Genomic DNA, 24,300 nt, shown 5'->3' with positions numbered 1-24,300 from the left:
TATTGTCAAATATATTCACGAACTATATGCATTTTATAATTTAATTCGACATCCACTATCATTTACCGTTAAAAATTCTGTAAAAATTAATAACGAGACTAAATTTTAAAAAAGTCTATTTTGATGTGTGAATGAAGTGACCTATTTCAACTTTTATATTACTAAATTTTATCTTGTATCGGTTTGTCAAATAAAAAATAGCTAATGTAAATGTTTACTATTTTTTTATAAAATGAGATTAGATTATAAGAATTTATTTTACAATAACCCTATATTTTAGCATTTATAACTTTATACCATCTCTTGTGTGTATCAAATTAGACGTTAGATAAATATTTTACATGAGTGAATACTTAAACAATACTCCCTCTATCCCATTTTAATTGAGAAAATTCTCATTGTATATTGTTTAAGAAATTTTAGTAATTTTACTTTTATATCCTCATATCACATTAAATGCTTCACCACTTTTTTTTAAAAATGGCTTTAAAATGCATTAATTGATTAGGGTAAAAAAAAAAGTAGTGTGAAAACTATTCTATAAATAGAAATTTTCAAATAAAATGGGACACTCAGAATAGTAAATTTGATCAATTAGAATGGAACGGAGGGAGTATATAAAATTGAAATAACAATTAAAGGGATACAATTTGTATGGATTTATAGAAATATCAAAGTCACTTTTCTAGATAAACAAATAACTAAAGTTAAAAAATATTTAAATAAAAATCAAATATAAATTGAACAATACGATTGTACATTTTAACCACATGCATATCATAAATTTTAATAGTATTTAAATTAATTAATTAAATATAGGTAGTTTGATTTTTTTATTTTTCAAAATAAAATGAATTGATCATTAATTTAAAAACTTATGATTTATAAATCAATTTGATATTCTTATTTTGTTCAATTTCTTTTATTAGTAATTTGGTTGAATGCACATCACAGTCTATACTAGTACCCACCAAGAATAGTTGCTTGGGAAGCAAGTCTTCTGGACAATAATAGAGACCTAATGTTTAACGACAAAACCTGATTAGTTTCATAACATTTTCTGCGAACGTGAGAACAGCATAATTGTCAAAAGTAGATTTTTTTGTGGAAAATTATGCATTTTATTTAACTATTCATATGATAAGATTTCCCATTTTTCCTGGAAATAAAATATGTTTTTGGCGTTATGCATGCCATTCAATATAATAAATTGTAAGTCCACATCAAAGAAAATTTATGTGCAATGGATTTATATATCGTTAGTAGTTGAAAACGTTGTAATCATATAAGAAAATATACATAAAGTCGATCGGGTGGGTAAAATACTTTAACTTATTTAAAAAAGATAATAAAATTAAATCTTGTTTAAACGGGAGGTATTTCCGATGATTTCGTGTGGTCTGAAGCACAATGTTTTTCCGATGTTGTTCTGCATTGACGGTTGCCATTTTTTTCTTAACTTTCCTTTTATTATCCATTGATGGTTGCACATCATTTTCATTCTTCTCGCTCAATTATATATATACTATCACTTTGCCTTTGTTCGTCGTTGTTGATTGAGAATGGAATCTCGCTTATATATGCTTGTTTTGTTCCACTGGCGAAGGACAATCAAATGAAAAACCATAAATGTTGTAATTCCAATTGCTGTGATGGTCACGATTGGTACAGAATATTATTAAGATTTTAATCTTTATACTATTGGAAACCAAATTAGTCGATAAATAAATAAAAATCAAAATTTTAGCTATTGACTTGATTGATGGTCAGAATTGCATCTCGGTTTAATTTTTGAATCCATTGGAAATTATAGATTTGAAGGTCAATCATTTTTCTGTGTGATTTGAACTTAACAATTAGATGTTGCTATACTCTTGTAATTGCATTATTTATTTTTATTTTGTATTTGCAGTTCCAAATTCTAATTATCTTTTCAATTAGAGTTGATAAAGTGCATACCGGTATAACTGTTGTTGGTTACAATCATGGGATAAAATTTTCAGATTTTTTTTTTGTTTTTGTAAGAAAATTTTCAGAATTGAAATGATGCATATGGATAAAGATCTGGATTGTTGTGAAATAGTTGCATATAGAATTGTCTGGATGCTAAAGTATGAGAAAAATAATTTATTTTTTATAATGAAAAACTTCCATCTGCAAACTTTAGCTTATTCTTTGAAATTAAGACTTTATAATTACTCTAATCTAAAACATAAATGATATCTTTCACCTATATTTGAGAATTTTCAAAATACTCTCTATTATAGAGAATATCTTTAAAAGATAAAAAGCATCTAATATATAAAGAATATAATTTGTAATTTTAGTCCAATAAACTTTCTAAATTACGATTTTTTTACTAAAAAATTATATTATAAAAGTTATGATACTCTTTTATTTAACTATGAAAAGTTTTAAATTAAAAGAGTTTGACTCTGTTAAGAGCCTATTTAAGATGCTTAAAGTATGTTGGTCACTAAGAGAAGAAAAATATTTTCACTAGAATGAACATAATAAGGATAGGATAGTAGATCATTTTTCGGACGAAATTTTCTTCCGTTATCGAAACTTAGTAGAACAAAGAAAAACAAACTAAAATATAGATAAATCAAACAAAGAAAGGAAAAATGTTTAATTTCTAAGCAATAAAAAGAAATATTTAAAAGCTTGTTGCTCTGATATCATAACGGAATTGTAATATCTTCTTTCGAAAGAGTTTAGAAACCGTTACGATCCAGTATACATACTAGCCATTAGCCAAGTAATCTTAACAACTCTTAACAAACTAATGCTGAAAATGGCAAGGAAATGAGGCTGAAAAATAATGTTCTGCTCATGCATCTTTAACAGTTCTTCGATCCATGTTACACTTTAAGCTATATTTGGTGTTGAAATATGTTCCGAATAGAGTAGTTATTCCGCACAAAGTAAGACTCGCAAAATAGTAACTCCATAGAATTACTGTTTCATAATTTTATAGTATTTTTCTCGATGAGTAGAAAAATAGTTGTTTCCTTTCCGGCTTGATTGAGATAAATAAAATAGCAATTCCATGGAGTTAAACTCCATACTAAATTATAACAATTCTATACAGAGTAACTATTCTATTGCAGCCTATTCCATTACTATTCTTTATTCTTTTGAGAGGAATATGTATCCCATAAAATCATGAAATAACAATTTCATAGAGCACTATTCATGAACCAAAGTAAGAAATAGTTATTCCATATGGAATAACTATTCTATCTAAATCTATTACGTGAACCAAATATAACCTTCATTCCGCGTCTATTCTATTCCACATCAAACATACTATCAATGTTACAACCATCAGTAGACAAAAACAAGCTTGTATGCAAATTTAAAAATGGTATAAACAAGTTCAGAAGAAAATTGCAGAATCAAACTAAAACAAAAGTGTAATTCCTTTAATTGATTTAAGCAAGGAAGCTGCTTTATTCCTTACCATTCTGCTTAGGAAAAGTATAGTTCACTTTAATACACTTTAAATACATCAATCAATTTGAAGTTCTACAAATCACAAATTCTTATCTTTTCTGTTTCTATCAAGTACCGAAAATGGCAGATGCTATTATCTCGGTAGCCTTAGAAAAAATATCTGATCTACTAATTAATGAAGCATCTTTTCTTTCTAGTGTAAGAGAAGAAGCTGAGATTTTGAAAAATGAACTCAAGAGAATCAAATGTTTCTTGAAAGATGTAGATTATATCAAGAACGATCAAAGAGAGGTCGTTCGTGATTGTATCGCTGAACTCTCAGATATTGCTTATGATGCAGAAGATATTATCGATGAATTTATCGTCAGGATTCCGATTAAAGAAGAAGGAACCAGCAGCTGTTGCTGGTCTGTTACTGTGGTTTCCAAGGCACCACAGTTGCATGATATTGGAATCAAGATTCGATCAATTCAAACTAGAATTGGACGCGTTCTTGCCAGATTGCAGAGTTATTGCAGTATCCAATTAGTCGAAGCAGCAGACGGGTCTGCATCCGCCACTTCTGCGAGTGAGATGAGAAGACGATTAAGGAGAACTAATCCAGATGACGAAGAAAAAGATATTATCACATTGGATAGCACGATAAACAATCTAATGAATCAATTGATGAATCCGGAAGATCAGCTCCGAATTGTTTCGATAGTAGGCATGGGCGGAATTGGCAAAACGACACTTGCCAAGATAGCTTATAATTTTAAGCATGTCAAGCAACACTTTGATTGCTGTTCTTGGAGTTTTATATCTCAACAATTTTCTCCAAGAGACATTTTATTAGAAATCTTGATGCAAGTTTCCCCTGAACAAGATCGACAACGTGTAAGTAGCATGAGCGAGGCTGAACGCGTTAAACAACTCAAAGATTTGTTGAAAGTAAAGTGATATTTGGTGGTTCTTGATGATATTTGGAATATAGAGGCATGGGATTCATTAAAACAGGCATTTCCGAAAGGGAATCCAGGAAGTAAAATATTATTCACCACCCGGATCAAAGAACTTGCTCAGTATGCTGATCTGAGAAGTTCTCCGATAGAACCGCCATTTTTGACAGACGAACAAGGCTGGGAGCTTCTCCGAAAGAAAGCATTTCTAGACGATTCAACAACCAACATGTCGGAATTTGAAGGATTAGGAAAACAGATGGTGAGAAAATGTGAAGGACTACCTCTAGCAATTACAACTCTCGGAGGTTTATTAGCTTATAAGTCGCTTAAAGAATGGAGGATTGTCGAAAAAGATGTCACTGCCCAATTCAACAAATTGCAGGAGCGTAGAGGCTACGCTGGAGTGCGATGGATATTAGCTTTGAGTTATCAGAATTTGCCTTTCAGGCTAAAACCATGTTTTCTCTATCTTTCCCAATTTCCAGAGGACTTCGAGATTCGCAAGAAAAGACTAATTCGAATGTGGATCGCCGAAGGGTTTATACCATCAAAAGGAGAAGGAGACGAGACGATGGAAGATGTCGGTGAGCTATACTTAGAAGAGCTTGCAAACAGATGCATGATTCAAGTGAGTAAAAGAAACCACACGACATTTGGAATCAAAACTTTCCGGATACATGATCTTATGCGGGACATGTGTTTGTTCAAAGCACAAGAAGAGAAGTTTCTTGCAGTCATTGAGCATCAAAAGAAAAAACCAGCAGCAGATACTATGAGTGCTCATTCAATTCTGAACACGACCCGCAGGATTGCATATCATGATGAGCAGTGTCAATCCCTCCATTACTGCGGTCCCTCTCTTCGTTCTCTTGTCTTTTTGAAGACATATTCTCGGTGTTCGCTAGGAGAGGAGGATATACTTTTCATCTTCCGGAGATTCAGATTGCTGCGAGTTTTAAATCTTGATGGTATAATACTACATTCGATCTTTTTGCCAGAACAAATTGGTAACTTAATTCACTTGAGATATCTCGGATTGGAGAATATCATCGGTTTAAAAAAGATAAGATTGTGCAAGTACATTGTTCCAACATTGCCAGAATCCATTGGCAATCTGAAAAGTTTGTACACACTTGATTTAAGAGGTATTACAGCAAAATTTCCAGATGTATTGTGGAGATTAGAAAATCTGAGACACTTGTTGCTGGAGGAAAATATAAGTTGGAAGTTTCGATTGGATACATTATTGAACTTGGAGACTCTGAAGTGGGTGAAATCAAAAAATCTTATCAGAAACGATGCCATGCTTAAATTGACAAATCTTAGACATCTGGCGATAGAATTTCAGGATGTGGAATCTGAGGTGATTCTAAAATCTCCAATTTTTGGATCAGGCCGTCTTGAATCGTTAAAGATGAAGTCGGAAAATTCTTTTCCGAACCTGGAAAGGATCTCAGATTCTCATCGCCTGACGAAGCTATTGTTAAACGGATACATATCAGAAAATCAAAGCCTGAAATTCCTACCAGAAAGTCTTACCAAGTTAATATTGTTGAATTCGCGATTGCAACAAGATCCTATGAGTACTCTAGAGAAGCTGCCTAATCTGAGGGATTTACAGCTGTCTGATGACTCGTACAGAGGGCGTGCAATGGTATGCTCCGCCCATTGTTTCCGAAAACTTGAAAATCTTTCGCTTGAAAGGTTATGGAATGTAGAAGAATGGAAGATACAAGAAAGTGCAATGCCATGTGTCAAGAGTCTAAAGATATTCCATCTAGAGAGTATGAGAATGATTCCTGATGGGCTGAGATTTGTCAGTAGCCTCCAGGAATTGCAAGTCATAGATGACAGAGAAGAATTTCTAAGAAGGGTTCGAGTCGGAGGACAGGACTCCTACAAGACCAGCCACATACCAAATGTCTCAATAAAAGCTCCATTTAGATGAAAATTCATTGGAAGCAATTTTCACCATTTGTTTTCATCCAATTTCCAAGGTTTCATGTTCGTACAACAATTTTTATAATATTAGATTTCTTTTGTTTCTTTTGTTGATGACTTTCTCCAATAACAGAAATTATGATACTTAGAATCTCTAAGAACAGATGTTTCTTATATGTAAGAGTGTAATCAAGTCAACTCGCGAGCTATTCTGAATTGACTCAAAAAATATTTGAATTGATTCGATGTTTATCAAACCGAACTCCAATTATTCTACCGAGTTTAAGTTAAACTCCTACATACAAATCAATTGAATTCAGGTTGAATTTCGAATTTTACAGTTTAATCTAGCCTATTTCTCAATTATTCTACCAAACTCGATCTCCTAAAATAAAACTTGATCGGGCTTGAATCATCTCGAGTTTGACTGTGTTTATTCAACCCGACTCGATCACACACCTAAACACATGCTTCATTTGGGTACATTAAGAAACATGGGGGACTTTGAAGCAGGTAGAAGCTAGCGGTGTGATTAGAAATGATACAATGCTGACAAATCTTAATAATTTAGAGATAAGATTGGGAACAACATAAGCAAGAATAACTTAAATTAGTTTATCATAACATCTGACTACATTAATATTCAAATTCTGTTAGAATAATAATATACACAATGAACCTACATTATGTTCTAACACTCGAAAGTAATGGCTTTCGGAATACCACTAAAGATGAAATAACCTAAACCATAGAAGAATGGAAACAAGCACATGTATATGAATTCAAGCTACTATTGTATTTACATATGCATATAATGATATAGCATTTGAAAAGAGCTTCTAACCTAACAAAACTGCACAAGAGCTTGTACGAATCGGCTGCTCATGGAGGTGATTCAGCCAAAAGTAGGGTATGCCACCACCCACATGCTACATTTTTCGGGATGCAACCCTCTGTAGTAACCGGAGAAGGAATGTTGCGGTCAATTACGTCCCCGAGTCCAAGCTGTCATAGAATAATCAGATGTTAAAAAGTATTATGAATATCCGAGTTCTACTGAAATATAGAATTGAGGTTATGCAAGCAGGAACATGATTTCTATGCTACCTGGCCATACTTGTTCCAACCCCAGCAATACACGTTTCCTTCGTCTTCAAGAAACAAAAAGCAGAGTTTTAGGCGTCAGATTTATATGGATGGCAAAATTGAAGAAAGTCAAAACATAACTCTAAAATCATTTTCAAACGGAAAGAAAAAGTTTGATACATTTCCGGAGCAAGAAAAAACAGGCTTCTTTTAAATGTAACTACTGAAAATCTAAGAGAACAAATATGGCCACTCATGGTGTCAGTTTGTAATGCCTGATTTAAATGCATTAACCTATATTGCATAGAAATGGAAATGCTGAATAGAAAATATGTAAACAAATACATTGAAATATATATATATTAATTAATAGAAATAAAATAAGTTATAAAAGGTGATGTTTCGAAGTTTCAGAAGCATTTTCAGAAATGAAAATGAAATTTTGAAACATAGAATTCTATAAGTTTCCATGCAATAACGGCATTGACTATAATGACTATATGATTAATCCTTACACGTGCTCATAAAATTAAAACAACATAAAACTTGCTCAAAACAAAAAAAAATGATGTGCTTCTTGTCATATTGTATTTGCAAAAGATAAAAGAGCAGGTATCATCTTGGCTGTGGTCTGTATACCTGTGACTATAGCACTGTGGCGAGCTCCACATGAGATGACTTTTGCGTGTTTATCCTCCAAGATTGGAGCATCCAAGAGTCTGGGGGTAGTCTGGTTTGTAAATCAAAGCAGCGTATAAGTCAATTACACGAATTTCAGGATGATCAAAAGCATTTATCCTAAAGAAACGAGAAGAGGGACTCAATCATAGCGTTAAAGCAATAACATTAAAATGTACAAATTTCCCAGTCTCCTGATTAAAAATTGAACTTGGCCAGTTATTCCGGACAGTTATAGAAATCATTCTATAATGGCACTAGCATGTCACCCTAGACTAGTTATTCCAAATTTTCTTCTCTTCAAAATCTTACTATAGTGGCACTAGTATCTCATCCTAGACTAGTTACAGCCATGAAGCAACAAGTTGACACCTATGTTCCACAAAAACTTCTCGAGTCTCATATTTTAGAATTTCATTCTACTTTCAGACACGTTTTTGAAAGTCAAAAACTCCATATTTTGTAACAAATTCTTGGAAAAATTATGGTTTCACTGTTTTCCGTTTAGGCATTTTTCATTCTGGAGTTTCCGCGCTATATAGGTTGATTATCCTGACTAAAGAAAATGCAAGTTCATTAATTACCTCTGCTTGATCACCACCAGTTCCCAATTGTCCAAACTGATTCCCTCCAAATGCATATACATCACCATCGGCAGAAATGCAAATTGTGTGCCACAATCCTGCAGCAACACCTGTTATCCTTATGCCCAGCAGTGACGATACACAAATCGGCCGCAGCTCATCATCTGTGCTCCCTTGTCCACACTGACATAACAATGAAGAACAAAAATTAGCTTACAGTTTTCGCTTAATCCGAACTTTAACAAGTAACAATGGAATTGATACCAACAAAATAAAACAGTATAAGCATCTTAAAAGAAACAGTGTACACAGATTATCCCTTGTTAGATGAACCTCATCTTCGACATCTACAGTGCTTTATTCTTCCCCATTATCTACTTACCTACATATTGATCCTGAACAATGGTTAATACCAGACTCTCCAACCAAATGATTATGGATAAATAATTTGATAATGATGCGCAGAAGAATCAAAATGGTTTCCGACTCCAAGAACAGGTAAAAGAATGAATGCCTTAATGGATTAACCCAACTGCATATTCAGATAATATTGCTGGCTTTCCACTGTTAAGTTGTTAACAAGCAAGTATTGGTCAATAAAAAAGGCAAATTAATTTATTCATTGTGTTCAAGAAATTTTCCGAGTGATGTTCTTTTGCATTTCAAGGAAAATCCAAAATTGGTGTTAAAAATTATAAAACTTCTAATCATATTGACTAATTTAAGATCTAGGTTTAGTCTTTATTTATTCTTATTACAATCTTTTGAATGCAACCGCATATCTGAACTTTGCATATAATTGCAGGCTTCCGCTAATAAAAGTCGGACTCTAATGTCTACTTAAGTTTGTACTTTATTCTGACCTTCACAACCAGTCCTAGACAACTAGACCTGCAATTTCTCCTGCATGTTACTAACCCAAAGCCAGGAGAACTGACTGATGGAATTCTAGTACATTAAGTAGAAATGAATAAGTAATAATATTTAACTAGCCTCTTCATAAAAAAATTGAAGAAAAATCCATCAAATAGTGATATAGCAATTGAAAAAGAAATAACCTTAAGAACTTTCTCTAAAGAACTAATACTTATGCCGAACCATGTACCGGTTACTAATGTTACAGAAGCATATGGTCAACATAAACCCCTAGCCAAGTGATACCTTGATAGCTACAGCAACAAGAAGCATTTTAACAAAAGAAACGAGAACAAGAACTTATGAAACAAATGAATGCACATAGTGCTGAATGTGCATAAAATTGAGTTGGGAGAGAATATAAACTGCTACAAGTAGTTTAATAGTCCAGTACCTGTCCGTAGAGTCCCCACCCAAAAGTGAGGAGTGCTCCAGCATCTGTTAGTGCAAGACACTTATGAGAAAACAATGTATTGAGGTAAAAACAGGTAAGAAATTAATCGAGCATTCCCGTCTCGAAGCACGTTATATCTGATCTCCAAATTTAAGTCATAGGCTCTGAGACACTCAATCATAACCATGTTATCATACTTGTTAACAAAATGCTGGATCCAGTCTTCTAATTAAGTGAGAAACTCTCAAATTCTCAATGCTATGCCATGTTGTCATACTCATAAAGAAAATAACTGAGTTAAGTAAATTACTTTGTTTCTATCTATTGAAATAGATTAGTACTCAGATGCATACCTGTGATAACAGCACTGTGTCTCCCTCCACAGGCGATCGCCTTCACATAACTTCCAGGAACTCTAAAACCATGTCCTTCTGAAGCCATGCCTCCTTGAGAAAACACTCCAGGTCTATCTTTCCCATAAGAAGAGTCGATGCAAGGTACAGGATGAGGAGAGGATACCATGCGTACACGGGAGCCCAAACCAAGTTGCCCTTCACCTCCATAGCCCCAACCCCAAACCTGTCCGATATCTGAAACTTTGGTAAAATTAGAACACAGCTTCAAACTTTATACACTATATAAAGAAAGAACTACGCAAAAAATAATGGATTTACAAAAGCTCTTCTTGTATAAATCTTACCTGATAATGCTAATGTATGGCGACCACCAGCAGCAACATTAGCAATCCTCACTCCGGGATTCAGCATTACTAGACACGGGAATGCTGAAAGCGTCTCATCACCAGAAGATGAGCTTTCAGCTATTTGTTTTGCCGACGATACTCTCCTGCGTTTTGTACCTTCATCTCCACTTCCTCTTGCATCACTTCCACCGCTCGATCTTGAACCCTGCAAGCGAGGGCTCACTGCAAGAAGTCATCAAATGCATTAGCCAATTGATTAATAACTTCACTACGTTTACAAAGTAACCAAACCGTGTTACCTTGCTCTGATAAAATTGGACTCTGTTTGTCGCTTACATCCTTTTCCATGCCCCCTCCTACCGATGGATCTCCAAAGACCTTCCCAGAGGGGACACACTCTTTCCAACCCCAAGTATAAACTTCTCCAGTAACTGCAATTAGAATCCAAAATAAGCTCAGTTTCCATAGAATGAAGCCTAAGAAAGCATTGGACATAGATAAAGTAGAAAATTTAAAACCTATGTAGCACGGACACAAATACGGAGAAACCGGACACTTGGACATGGACACAATGAAACAGTGATATTTTAAAGTTTTTGATGTTAAAAATGAAGTTCGTGACCGAAACAACAAATTTTCCACACATCTCCGAAACATGAAACACTGAATGAAGTGTTCGTGCTACTTAGTTCAAAACAAGCTTCTCAACTACCGATTTCACATGCGCCGTTATAAATACAATGATCATCTTACCTGTAGCTGCTACACAATGAGCCCAACCAGCTGCAGCTTTAATGATGGAAGCTTCATTTGGAAGAGGGAAAGCCTCGGGAATTTCCTTAAACGTAAAAAAAAAAGGAAAATGCAGGTTAGTTCTGCAGTATAAAAAAATAAAGAGATGCAAACAAATTAATGTTCATTAGTGAGCTACACTACCCCATGTTTCCCGGAGGTGACATAGCTTTGACCTAGATCGTCTGTTGAACCCCAAGTAATAAGCTTTCCAGACTCTGATTGAAAAAGAAGTATGAGTTCAAAGTAAAAACACACTCAACCAAAACCAAAAAAAAAAAACAATTTGACATGGTTTAATATCAAATGACTAAATCATAAGGGAAAAGAAACTCAACAAAGCTAAAAATAAAATCTCATCTTTTTTAATTCCTTTCCTACATTTTCTCAGCAACCAAATTAATCACAACTTCCCCATATTTTCTCAGCAACCAAACACAATAAAAAAACAAAAAAACATCATGAAAACTCAAAACTTTCACTATATCCTAAAAGTCTCATTTTGTTTAATTCCTTTCCCACATTTTCTCAGCAACCAAACACAATAAAAAGTCAAAAAAAACACCATGAAACTTAAAAACTTATTCACAATATCCTAAAAATCTCATATTTTTTAATTCCTTCCTTCCCCACATTTTCTCAGCAACCAAACTAATAACCACTTCCCCACATTTTCTCAGCAACCAAACACAGTCAAAACAAAAAAAGCACCATTTTCAGTCAAACAAAGCATCACATTTCCAAATCCAAGAACTCAAAATCAAGAACCAAACTTTAAAAAGAAATTGCCAAGAAAATACCAGAGATAGCCATAGCAAATCCACACCCTCCACCACAAACATCTTCCCAAGAATACCCTTCATTAGCCGTCACATTTACCGGCGACAAAATCGGCGACCTTTGAGGCAAAGCTCCGGGCAAATACCCCCACATATATACCAACTTTTCCTCCATTTTACTCATTTCTTTTCCCTCTCCATTCATTTTCTTTCGATCCAAACACGCCCCAAGAAAGTCAGAAGACTGTAACTTTTATTTTTCTTTGCAGAATTTCGTACCGTATCATTTTCTAGAGAATAGGGAGGGCCACGTAGGATGCTGACGTGGGAGTGATTGTACACGTGGATGAGTATAAGCCGTGGATGAGGGGATTAATTTTAGCCAAGAGTTTTAAGGAAGTTTCTGGAAGTTTTTTGCTTTTGAAAGAAAGCTAGAGTATTGGCGTGGAGGGTTGTCTGAACTGCCACGTGCTTGACTTTGCTATGCGACTCTAATCATTGTGTTTTGCCACGTGGTGGTTGTTAGAGGGTTTCGATGTGTGAATTGAAAGTGTGCTTTGTGGGGCCTGTCTTTTTTGTTTACATGAAGTCGGTAGCTCTAACCAGATCAATTAGGTCGGTGTGGTTTGATTTTATTTAGGTTTTATTATATAGGAATAACTCATTTTCATGTTTCTAAACCATACATGTTTTGTTCATCCGGTTCTTAAACTATTTTCGTCCTTATCTGATCCTTCAATTTAGCGAAAAATTATTTTTAAGTTCTTGAACGATAAAATCGTTATTGTTTTGTTATTTTTGTAAATACAATTTGTTATCTAAATGGCATCGTTTTTATCAATTAAGGACTCGAAAATGATTTTTCGCTAAATTGAAGGATAAATAGAGATAAAAATTGTTTAAGGACCGAAGGAACAAAACATGTATAATTTAAGGACTTAGAAATGAGTTATTCCTATTATATACCGCTCCTATTTACTAGCACTCTAAATTACCTTATTGCTCTTTTAACTAAAATATATTTTTTCCTCTCAATTTCATTCGAATACCAAAACTATAATGTCTGATTACGATTTCATTTTACCTTTTCAAATGAGTTGTTATAAAATAATTAGAATTTTATATAAATTAGTTGAGGTGATGAAAAATTATTATACAATTTAAAATTAAAAGAGTAAAATAAATTATATTATCAAATTTAGAGTATTTGTTTCTTTTAAATCCATAAAATTGGCCTTAATTGATTTTTTTAATAACTTTTGCGATAAAATTAATTTTTGTTGCAAATAAATTAAACTCTCTTTTGTATAATTTCAAAGTGCATGTGAGTTGTTAAGGCGTTTTTCTGACTTAAGTGAGATTGTGTATACGAACAGTACTCATGTATGCAACCGTTTTAAACGTGGATTAGAGTTTTTCCTCTCGTAAGAGACCTGATGAATCACCAAAATAGATCCGAGCTGTAGTGACCTGCACACCACAAGCAAACAGAGGTCAGAAGGAACTCCGGTGGGGGTCACCGGACGTTCGCTCCGACGCTCAAGTAAGGTATAGCGGTAGAGGAAGAAGAAGAAGAGAAAAGAGTGAGTTTTCAGTTGAGAAAAAGAGAAATTACCTAGGGTTTGTCCTTAAACCCTCTATTTATAGTTAGGGTTTAAGGACAAACCTGCCTTGCTGGCAGGCTGTGAGCCCAGTGGTCCCAGAAATCAGTTATGCTGACGTGGTAGAATATCCCTGCGGGAGGCACGGGTTGTTAGGTGTGTCAGAGGGAACATTCCTCACGTACCTGTCAGAAGATCTTCTGTGGTCCCAGGATCTGGTACACGAGTGAGCGCTCTTTGGACGGAACCTCGGAGCCCGGATAACTTGGGAGTCAAGTTATCATAATTCCCGTATCTGGAGCAGCCCAGAGCTCGAACCAGATGGTCCAATCTTTCGGGCTTAGGAGCTCGGAGCTCGGCTCAGATCTGAGTTGAACATACGTCAGAGCTCGGGTAAGATTCTTGGTCCGACCTTATCAGGCATGATTGTCTCGGATGATGTTTGAATTCCCATCGATCCGGTGACCCCCCAAGTCATGCGTTCTGTGGTTTCAAGAAGGTCGGACATTGTTACCAGGTCGGTGAAATGCTTGACTTAGTGATATTCGTTCCTGGCGAGGTTGCTTCGCCCCTACTAGATGTGCTACGTTATCACTAGTCCCCCCTCAGTGTGTCGGATATTTATGTCCGAGATGGTAGTGTTATCCGAGTTATTAGGTCACGTGAGTCTGGGCATGCTTGCTTTGTTTTTTGGGTGATCTCTGACACCGAGCCTCTTGTCAGAAAGATGGGTGAGCTGATGTGGTTATGTGAAAGGACGTGACTGTCGAGTTGTCTCTTCTGACAGCTGGTGGGATGGATTTCCTTGATGGCGGTTGTATTTCTTCTTACATTTGAGCCACGTGTCTAGCAGTTATTGCTGGTGCTGGTTTCTAGGAGTCACGCTTAATGGGAAGAGAGAGAAAATTTAAGAGGTGCCTTTTGGTTTTCCCTCTCTTTTCTTCCGTTATAAATTTGGTTTTTCAAACTGAGAGACTTTTCGCTTCCTTTCTCCATTTCTGTTCTCTCTCTGCCTTTGAAGAAAAAGAAAACTGTTCTTGCGAATCACCAGATTTCTGTTCTTTGTCTTCTCCAAGTCTTCGTTTCCTGGTTGCTGAAGCTTCATCTGCTGTGTTTGCCTCTGTTTTCCAGATACTCTCTGTATTCACGATCGTCTTCTCCAGAATTCCTCGTTCCTTTGCACAAGTGAGTGTTTCTGATTTGCTGTTTGTTTCTTGTTTTTCTGGTTTAGATGCATGTTCTTATATTTTGACTGAGTTCTTCCTTGCGTTAGTGTATCTGTTTAGGATTTTCATGTTTCATGCCTTTGTTTCTCTGTGATTTTGTTGTGAGACATGGATTTCCAGAAATCTGGAGGTTCATGCGTGTTTTTCATGTTCTTGTTTGGGGTGTGGATTTCCAAAAATCTGGAAATTCAAGTTCGTTGTCTTCGTGTTTCTGATGGTGTCACCCTCTAAAATTGTCTTTTGATTCGTACCTTTGAGTCGTAGCTAGTTTATTTTTGTTAGTGAAGCTTGTCTCATCCGAGCTGGTTTCTGTGTCTTTAGGTATGTCGGGTGACCCATCAGATCGCGAGGAAGGGGTGGGATATGATGATAATGATCAAGGGACAGCTGAGGCGTCTGTTGAATTTCACGTTGTTCGCTCTAGTCGAGCTAACTTCTCGGAGCCAGAGGAGGTAGGGACCTCCCAACCTCAAGTCCCGAAGAAAGTAAAGGGGAAAAGCACAACCGTGGATGCTAGTGGCCGACCTGATGATCGTGATATTAAAGCGTCTCGGTGCACGACTGGGTTTTTGGAGGCCGTGAGGGCCACTTTTGGTATCCCGGTAGAGTACCAACTGTCCGTGATCCCGGAGGGGAAAAAGCTGAACGACGCGCCTCCGAAGGGCACTATCATGCTGACCCTGGAGCATCTCCAGTCCGGGATCCGCTTCCCTATCTCGGAGCAGTACAAGCGTTTAAGCAATTATTTCGAGGTGCCGCTATCTCAGATTCATCCGAACGGAGTTCGGCATTATTCTTGCTTCCTGGAGTTGTGTCGGCAGACCGGGGTGGTAGATTCTATGCGACTGTTCTGCTGCTTGTACCTGTTGTCGTTTAAAGATCGGAATCATTTCGCGTACATCCGGCTTCGAGGAGAGAGGAAAGAGGTGGTAGGAGGCTTAGTTACTGGGATAACTGACTCCTTAAGGGATTTCAAGGAGGATTACTTCCAGATCACCCACCCGACTGCCTTTGAGGGGATGGTGACTGCTTGGCAGGACAAGTGTTACAAACCAGAAAAATGGTTCCATACCCCTGCCCCTCTGGAACTGGCCGATATTATTAAGCTCCGGGATGCTTCTCCCGTGGCGGACAAAACTCATGCTGATGATCTTTGTCCGAAGAAGTTTTTTGAATTCTGGAAGAGTTCGGATCCTGGTGCTTGTTTTCATTGTGCTGTTGTTGTTGTTTGTTTTTTTTTTTTTTTATGAACTTGCTTGTTTTTATTTTGATTGTTGTTGGTTGTTTCCTGCAGTGAATAATATTGATGTGGCCAAGCTCGTGAGCAAGAAACGCAAAAGACCGGCAGCCCGAGCTGCCACTCCGGCGCCCCCGTCTGTTCCAAAAGCTGCTGCGGATGCGACCTCGGCTCCGCGGGTTGCGGGTGATCAAGGGACCTCGACTGCTGGCATTCGCGTTATCCCGCTTCGGGTTCAATTGCCCGGAGGGATTGATGTTCCCCCTACTGCAGAACCCGTGGGGGACATTCCGTTCGTGGACCTAGGGTCGGCCGAGACCGTGGTGGGACCGAGGCGAGCTGAGGAGGTTCCCGAGGAAGGAGCTCCTGGGGGAGGTGGCCCGAGCACTCACAGGCCTAGACGCGAGATCCCGGATCTGCCGGAGATCTCCTCTGATACAAGCACCACCGCCCCTGGTCCTCAGACGATAACTAGGACCAGCTTTGCCGAGTGGGTGAGCCGTCATAACGATGGGGCCCGCGCGACATTGACCGAGCTGCCCATTGCGGGGGACGTAGCCCGGGTGACCACGCTGCCCATAGATCTGGCCCACTACAAGACGCACAAGCCCGAGAATATGCTGGCTGCGGTTTCCTCTCTCTGCCTTCAGGTACTTTTTAGTCTGGCTAAAATTTTTCTAAGTGTTTGCTTTTATCTAGTCATGAATCATGCTTTGTTTGTATTGCAGGCTGCGCAGATGTCTTACTTGGCCGACCAAAACGCCAATAAGAACGAGGTTGACCTCCTTCTTGCCAAGGACCTTCTGCTGTCTGCGAGGTCTAGTCTCCGGGATGCTGAGAAACGAGCTGTCGAGGCGGAGAGGAGGGCCTCGGAAGGGGCTTCCTTGGTGGCAAGTTTAGAAAACCAGCTGAAGGAGTCCGAGGACCGGCGTGTCGAGGACTTGGGAGTCCTGGAGTCTTTGCGGAAGGATGTTGGTCGGTTGGAGACCGAGAAGGCTGCTGACAAAGAGGATTTTTCAAAGCAGCTGGCCGACCTAACGCGCCGGAATGAGTTGGCGAGCAAAGGGCTCCGGGACACCGTGGATGACCAGAAAAAGAAGCTGGAGGAGGCCACCAAGCGAGTCGGAGATGCTGAGGCTAAAGTCGCCGAGTCTGCAGCTCGGGAAGAAGGTCTGTATGAAGACTTCCGGAGAATGCTGTATGTCGGGGAGGTCCAGGCCGGGGAGTATGTGAGGGGCCGGTTTGGAGCTAACGTTGATGTTTCGGACTTCAAGCTGGACGTGCTGGAGCTGCACCGCCGAGCTAAAGAGCTGCCCGAAGATTATGACATACCGGCAGATATTGAAGATTATCTGGCCGATGATCAGGGCGAGGGCCCAAACTGAGGCAATTTGTTTTTGTAATTGTTGAACAATTTAGTTTTTAGTTTTATAGTTTTGAACAATTTTCCTTGTCTTTGTAAATTTTTGGGATGTTTGAGCTTTGAGCTTTTTTTGCTAGTTTGAATATTTCCTTTCGTATACTTGTTTTTTCTGAATGAATTTTCCATTGTTTTTGTAATGTTGAGCTCCGAGCTCCTTTGTTACGCTTGGCATATTTTTGCAAAGTTTGGTCACTTTGACCTTAGTATATATATCTTGTTTTTTTACCTGCCGGTTTGCCTGTTATCTTTCTGAATGAAGTTTTTTCATGGCTAACTTAGCTTAGTTTCCGAGTTCCTTCTAGTAGTAAAAATTTTCTAGTTTCTATGTTGTTTTTATACGTGGGCTCTTGACTTAGAATTGGGATAAAAAATGCTAGGGTAAGTTCTTAGTTGTTCATAGGTCGAGCTTGATTAAGTTGCTCGGCGTGGATAACTTGTTATGTCTGGGTGGCCCGGGATTGTCATAGCTCGCGGGCGGCATACAGCCCGTTGGTGGCACCCAGCCCGTAGATGGCATATAGCCCGTGGATGGCATATAGCCCGTAGATGGCACATAGCCCGTAGATGGCACATAGCCCGCTGGTGGCACATAGCCCGTAGATGGCACATAGCCCGTGGATGGCACATAGCCCGCTGGTGGCACATAGCCCGTGGATGGCACATAGCCCGTGGATGGCACATAGCCCGTAGATGGCACATAGCCCGCTGGTGGCACATAGCCCGTGGATGGCACATAGCCCGTGGATGGCACATAGCCCGTAGATGGCACATAGCCCGTGGATGGCACATAGCCCGTAGATGGCACATAGCCCGTAGATGGCACATAGCCCGTGGATTTTTTACCGAGTAAAGTGCTCGGGTTTTGAAAAAGACATGAATTCTTTTTAATCTTTTTTATTCATTGAGGGGAAAAACTTATGTTTGAGTTTTACAAAAGCCTAACTCAAACATAAGTGAAAAAACCCCTAGGTACCTCGAAAATGAAAACAAGTAACTACTGATAGTATTTCCGAAGAACCTGGGAGTTCCAAGTTCGCGGGAGCACTCTGCCCGACATGTGTGCTATTTTATAAGCTCCTGCTCGTCCGACCTCAGTGACTCGATAGGGGCCTTCCCAGTTAGGTTCGAGCTTTCCCACTCCAGCATTTCCCTTAGCAATATCTGCCCGTCGTAGGACCAGATCGCCGACTTGGAAACTCAAGGGTTTAACTCTCTTGTTATGATACTTGGCCATTCTTTGCTTGTATGCTTCGATTCTGAGCGCTGCCTGTTCTCTTCGCTCTTCCAGCAGGTCTAAGCATAATTTCTGTTCTTCCTCGTTCTTAGCCTCATCGAAGAACTGGACCCTTAGAGTTGGCATCCCGATTTCCACCGGTATCATTGCCTCGCACCCATATGTTAGAGAAAACGGGGTTTCTCCTGTGCCTGCCCTTGGCGTGGTTCTGTAAGCCCATATGACCTTCGGTAGCTCTTCCAGCCACTGTCTGTCGAACTCCCCTAGCCTGGCCTTGAGCCCTTTTAGGATCGTCCGGTTGGTTACTTCGGTCATCCCATTGCTCTGCGGGTGAACTACTGAAGTGAAACGCAGGTCGATGTGCAAGTCGTTGCAGAATTCTTTGAAAGCTCGACAGTTGAACTGTTTTCCGTTGTCGGTGACCAAAGCTCTGGGTATACCGAAGCGACACACAATTTGCCTCCAGAAGAAGTCTCGGATCCGAGCTTCCGTGATGGTGCTCACTGCCTCTACCTCAAGCCATTTTGTGAAGTGATCTACTGCCACTATCAAGAATTTTTTCTGCCCCGTGGTTGGCGTGAAAGGACCTAGGATGTCAATTCCCCAAGTTGCAAATGGCCAAGGACTTGTGATAGGACACTGCTCAGTAGTAGGAGCATGTCGGATATTCTGGTGTCTCTGGCAGTTCTCACACTTCTTTACTATCTCCTCTGCTTGCTTAACCATCAGGGGCCAGTAGTAGCCCTGCAACACTGCTTTCTTGGCCAACATGCGAGGAGCTATGTGTGCTCCGCAAATACCCTCATGTATCTCTCTCAACACATACTCTCCTTCCTCCGCTGTCAAGCATCTCGACCACGGGTGGGTGAATGACTTTCTGTACAAGACTCCGTCGAGGAACGCGTAGTACGGAGCTTGTCGCAAGATTTTGTAGGCTTTATCTCTGTCTTCTGGCAGAGTTCCATCCATCAGGTAGTGGGCTATACCTTGCATCCAGTTTTCCAAAGGCTGAGTTAGAAAAATGGTTTCATAGTTGTCGATACTGGAATGCTCTTGAACAGAGAAATGGACTCCTGGTATCTTTTCGTTCACTGTTGCTGCTTTGGCCAAAACATCGGCCTCTTGATTTTCCAGACGAGGAACTTGCTCTATTACCCATTTTCCTCCGAGCTCCTGAATCTTGTTTAAGAAGAACTTGACTCTGTCTACGTATCTCCTCATTTCCGAATCCCGAGCTTCAAAAGTACCCAGAGTTTGACAAACAACTAACTGAGAATCACTTCTTATTGTTACGTGCTCGGCCTTGACCACGTTTACCATTCTCAATCCGATCAACAGAGCCTCATACTCCGCGGCATTGTTGGATGCCGGGAAATCGAATTTTACCGAGCTTCGGAGTGTGACTCCGTGAGGGCCTTTCAAGACTACGCCTGCCCCTGATCCATCTAGATTTGATGCCCCGTCAACTTCTAAGACCCACCGTAGAAGTTGTTCATCAGGTTCTTCGGGTTGGTCGCTTGCAGTAGTCTCAGCTATGAAATCTGCCAATACTTGTGCTTTCAGAGCCGGTCTTGGTTCATACCGGATGTCATATCCTCCCAGCTGGACCGACCAGCTGACCAGCCGTCCCGACATCTCTGGCCTCTGCAATGCTTTTCTCAGAGGTTGGTTCGTACGTACTACAATGATGTGAGCCTCAAAATATCTCCTTAGCTTTTCAGCCGCCACCTTCAAAGCCAAAGCAAATTTCTCGATTTTTGGGTATCTGACCTCCGGGCCTTTCAAGACCCTGCTGAGATAGTACACTGGGGTTTGCAGACCCTTATCCTCCTTCACCAGGACTGCTGCTGCTGTCTCGTCATTCACCGAGAGATACAAGTATAAGATTTCCCCAGGCTCAGGTCTACCCAGCACCGGGGGTGTGCTGAGGTAAACCTTCAGCTCTTCAAAAGCTGCGTTACACTCCTCTGTCCACTTGAAATTCTTTGTATTCTTCAGGATTTTGAAAAATGGCAAACATCGTTTGGCCGAGCAACTCATGAATCTGCCCAATGCCGTTACTCTTCCGTTCAACTTTTGTACCTCCTTCACCGAGCTGGGTGCTTTCATGCTCATTACTGCCTCGATTTTTTCCGGATTGGCCTCGATGCCCTTCTCCGAGATGAGGTGCCCTAGAAATTTCCCAGAGCGGACTGCGAAAACACACTTTTCTGGATTCAGCTTGAGGTTAAAACCCTTCAGCTTTTCAAAAGTTTCTGCCAGGTCCCCTGCGTGTTCCTCGATCCCTTTAGATTTCACGACTATGTCATCCACATAAACCTCGACATTTTTGCCCAGTTGATCTTTAAAAACATGATTCATGAGTCTTTGATAGGTTGCCCCAGCATTTTTCAAACCAAAAGGCATCTTCTTGTAGCAATAGGTCCCCAGATCCGTTGTGAAAGCTGTTTTTTCTTCGTCATCTTTACTCATCGGGATCTGGTGATATCCCTGAGAAGCATCTAAGAATGCATAGACCGCAAACCCGCACGTCGCGTCCACCAGTTGGTCAATGTTGGGCAGAGGAAAACTGTCCTTTGGGCAGGCATTGTTTAGATCAGTGAAATCTATACAAAGCCTCCATCTACCGTTGGACTTCTTGATCAAGACTACATTAGCCAGCCATTCAGGGTAGTCTACTTTCCTGATGAACCCGGCTTTCAAGAGCTTCTCCACTTCGTCTCGGATAGCAATCTGTTTCTCTAGAGAGAAAGTTCTTTTCTTTTGCTTGACAGGCTTGCACTTCGCATCCACGTTTAACTTGTGCGAGATGATCTTAGGGTCTACCCCCCCAATATCCTCTGGCTTGTTGGTAAACTCTTCCACATACTGTTTTATCCGAGCTATGATAGCTTCCCGATGCTCGTCTGGCCAGTCTACCCCCAGCTTTACATACATCTCGGATCCCTCTGTAAGTTCAATCGTTTCTAAGTTTTCTCGGGGTTTCTGAGCTTTTTTCTCTCTGATGAGCAGCTCGGGTGTATCGATGTTCATCGTTTCCACCGTGCTGCCCATAGTGGCCATGTAACATTGCCTAGATAGGGTTTGGTTTCCCCTGATAGTTATGACCTCGTTTTCCACTGGGATTTTCATCATCAAGTAACGAATGCTAGTCACTGCACCTGTGCTATACAACATAGGTCTACCAAGAATACCATTATAAGCAAGAGGCATGTCAACTATCATGAACAGTGAACGTACCTTCCGTGTTGGTTCCGCCAGGATTCCCTCTGTTCCGTCCTCCTGAGGTATTTCGATGCCGAGCTCTAGATCCAGCTCGACCATGCCTTCTGGGGTAACCGGAGCTCCCCCCAGCCCCAGGAGAGGAATGTTCACAGGCTTGAGGTCAGTCTTGGATCCTCCCATCGTCAAAAAGACTGACAGAGTCAACAAGTTAACCGAGCTTCCATCGTCTACCAACAATCGTTTTACCCATTTCGATCCAATGATGGCGGATACAATCAAAGCGTCTTCATGAGGAAAATCTACTCCTTTCGCATCCTCTGGCCCGAAAACAATGTTAGGCCATGGCGTCCCGGTAGATACTGACATGACCATCTTTTGCTTTTTCTTTCTGCGCTTGCGACCATATTCGGACTCTGAGGTTCCTCCCGAGATTGTGTTAATTACCCCCGTGACTTGTGTTTTCTTTGATGGGGATTGGGCCTCCCTACTCCCCCCGGGCTCCGACCTGACCGAGTTGACCCTCGTATTTCCTCGGTCTTGGCCCTCCTTGGCCACAACAAAATGTTGTAATCGCCCCTGACAGACCAACTTGTCTATTTCACTCCGCAAACGTCCGCACTCCTCTGTTTCATGGCCATAACCATCATGAAAATCACAGAACTTGGATCGGTCTCCATCTTTTACTAGCCTCGGCGGGTAACGAATCTCTTCGTTGTTGTGCTTGATCCAGGATAGAATTTGTTCCCTCGGAGTATTGAGTGGTACATACTGTCTCGGCACTCCTGCTCGGTCTACATATCCTTCCGTTCCTCCTCCAATACTGAAACTTGGCTTAGTACCAGGCCCCGTACTCGGCGGACTGGTCTGAGCATTGAATGGTTTGTTACCTCTGTACCCCGAAGTTTCGTTCAGAGGTCGGTACCGATCTTGGTTACGGTTAGATCCCTGAGTATTCTGCGTTTTGCTGGGAACCGGGCTAGCCGTCCCGTAAGACTTCCTCTGCCTTTCCTCGTCAAGATTGATATAATTCCAAGCCCTGTCCATCAACTCGGTGTAAGTGTCAACCGGGTTGGTGATCAGGCTGTCTCGGAAGACTTGCATGCTGGTGTTATCTTTCATAGCATCGATGGCGGTATCATCGTTCAAATCTTCTATCATGATTGCCTCGGCATTGAACCGAGCAATATACGCTTTTAAACTTTCTCCCGGTTTTTGAAAACACTTCTTCAAATCACTGGATCTTTTCTTTCGTTCGATGCTCGGGGCAAAATGAGTTTTGAAAGCCATAGCAAGCTCCCTGAAACTAGTAATAGAGCCTTCCTTGAGGTTCTGGTACCACTTTTGCGCCGCATCGCTCAACGTCGAGGGGAACACTTTGCACACTGTTGCGTCCGAGACACTTTGAACTCCCATGGCAACCTGAAAACAACTTAAATGAGTCATCGGGTCGGATTTACCGTTATATCTGTCAATGGGCGGATATTTAAACTTATCTGGAAATGGGTCATCCCATATAGCCTTTGACAAAGGGCTAGCAATGCCACAGGTAGTAAAAGGTCGAGATTCTGCCTTGTGCCCTTTATGCCTGTCCAGCTCGGCCTGGACTAGACGAGTAACTTCGTCATGCAAAGTTTTCTGATGCTGAGATGCTGCCCCCGAGCTGTGAACACTTTCGGCCCCGTTCCTCCTGACCGGTGGAACTCCTGCTCTCGCGGTCCGCAGAGGATCTGCCTCCGGGTCTGGGTCTCCCCTCCCCAAACCAGCGTCTCCGCGCTGTGTCCCCGGTGGTAGATTCTCGTCTTGCACCCCCTCCCTTCGAGGAGGAGGAGGATCATTCCGACCTTCATCTCTCGGAAAAGGGCGATCGTGCCGACCTTCGTCTCTCGGCAGATTAGTGTCACGATGATCTTCGCCTCTGGGTGCTTGGTGCTCTGTAGGACCCCTAGGTCTGGGTCGTGGGTGGTCGCTCCGACCTTCTTCTCTCGGAAGACGACCATCCTGAAACTCAGCAGCTCGGGGCGGCGGGGCCACAGGGGTGGCCGAGGGATTGTAACTTGGGTAATACTGGGACATGACTGCAAA

The 24,300-nt window shown here is 40.4% G+C and overlaps 4 protein-coding genes across 6 annotated transcripts; 3 read left to right on the top strand and 1 right to left on the bottom strand.

Annotated features, from left to right (window-relative positions):
* The first annotated feature begins 3,579 nt into the window (after nucleotides 1-3,579).
* On the top strand, nucleotides 3,580-6,455 carry LOC126659994 (putative disease resistance protein At1g50180). Its single transcript, XM_050353326.1, has one exon. The coding sequence runs from the start codon at nucleotides 3,580-3,582 to the stop codon at nucleotides 4,396-4,398; it is 819 nt and encodes a 272-aa protein (XP_050209283.1). The 3' UTR covers nucleotides 4,399-6,455.
* On the top strand, nucleotides 4,437-6,633 carry LOC126662081 (probable disease resistance protein At1g58602). Its single transcript, XM_050355969.1, has 2 exons — nucleotides 4,437-4,455; nucleotides 4,550-6,633. Exons 1-2 carry the CDS (start codon nucleotides 4,437-4,439, stop codon nucleotides 6,346-6,348), a joined length of 1,818 nt encoding a protein of 605 aa, XP_050211926.1. The 3' UTR covers nucleotides 6,349-6,633.
* A 299-nt stretch (nucleotides 6,634-6,932) lies between these two features.
* LOC126662184 (ultraviolet-B receptor UVR8) lies at nucleotides 6,933-12,663 on the bottom strand. 3 transcript variants are annotated; one of them, XM_050356080.2, is made up of 11 exons: nucleotides 12,294-12,663; nucleotides 11,638-11,711; nucleotides 11,455-11,539; nucleotides 11,001-11,132; nucleotides 10,699-10,923; nucleotides 10,352-10,594; nucleotides 9,999-10,042; nucleotides 8,690-8,872; nucleotides 8,067-8,157; nucleotides 7,449-7,492; nucleotides 6,933-7,346 (listed from the first exon to the last, which is right to left on the bottom strand). In XM_050356080.2, the coding sequence occupies exons 1-11, from the start codon at nucleotides 12,475-12,477 to the stop codon at nucleotides 7,224-7,226; spliced, it is 1,428 nt and encodes a 475-aa protein (XP_050212037.1). In that variant the 5' UTR covers nucleotides 12,478-12,663; the 3' UTR covers nucleotides 6,933-7,223. The 3 variants fall into 3 exon arrangements, with proteins under 3 accessions (XP_050212037.1, XP_050212038.1, XP_050212039.1); XM_050356081.2 differs by having other exon boundaries at nucleotides 10,352-10,588; nucleotides 12,294-12,660; XM_050356082.2 differs by lacking the exon at nucleotides 11,638-11,711 and having other exon boundaries at nucleotides 12,294-12,481.
* A 3,539-nt stretch (nucleotides 12,664-16,202) lies between these two features.
* Nucleotides 16,203-17,873, top strand: LOC126660450 (uncharacterized). Its single transcript, XM_050353974.1, has 2 exons — nucleotides 16,203-16,986; nucleotides 17,065-17,873. Exons 1-2 carry the CDS (start codon nucleotides 16,213-16,215, stop codon nucleotides 17,719-17,721), a joined length of 1,431 nt encoding a protein of 476 aa, XP_050209931.1. The 5' UTR covers nucleotides 16,203-16,212; the 3' UTR covers nucleotides 17,722-17,873.
* The last annotated feature ends 6,427 nt before the right edge of the window (nucleotides 17,874-24,300 follow it).

The sequence above is a fragment of the Mercurialis annua genome, linkage group LG8 (assembly GCF_937616625.2).
Source record: "Mercurialis annua linkage group LG8, ddMerAnnu1.2, whole genome shotgun sequence".
In the NCBI taxonomy this organism is placed as follows: domain Eukaryota; kingdom Viridiplantae; phylum Streptophyta; class Magnoliopsida; order Malpighiales; family Euphorbiaceae; genus Mercurialis; species Mercurialis annua.
Note: the sequence above shows the minus strand (reverse complement) of the source record. Positions and strands in the feature narration are given on the sequence as shown.

Excerpts from the sequence above, each read along its gene's own strand:
- LOC126659994 (XM_050353326.1), top strand. The coding sequence starts at position 3,580 with ATGGCAGATGCTATTATCTCGGTAGCCTTAGAAAAAATATCTGATCTA.
- LOC126662184 (XM_050356080.2), bottom strand. The coding sequence starts at position 12,477 with ATGAATGGAGAGGGAAAAGAAATGAGTAAAATGGAGGAAAAGTTGGTA. Across the intron at positions 11,540-11,637 it reads TCACCTCCGGGAAACATGGG|GAAATTCCCGAGGCTTTCCC; the intron begins GTAGTGTAGCTC and ends TTTACGTTTAAG. Across the intron at positions 7,347-7,448 it reads GTTGGAACAAGTATGGCCAG|CTTGGACTCGGGGACGTAAT; the intron begins GTAGCATAGAAA and ends ATTCTATGACAG.
- LOC126660450 (XM_050353974.1), top strand. The coding sequence starts at position 16,213 with ATGCTTCTCCCGTGGCGGACAAAACTCATGCTGATGATCTTTGTCCGA. Across the intron at positions 16,987-17,064 it reads TTTCCTCTCTCTGCCTTCAG|GCTGCGCAGATGTCTTACTT; the intron begins GTACTTTTTAGT and ends TTTGTATTGCAG.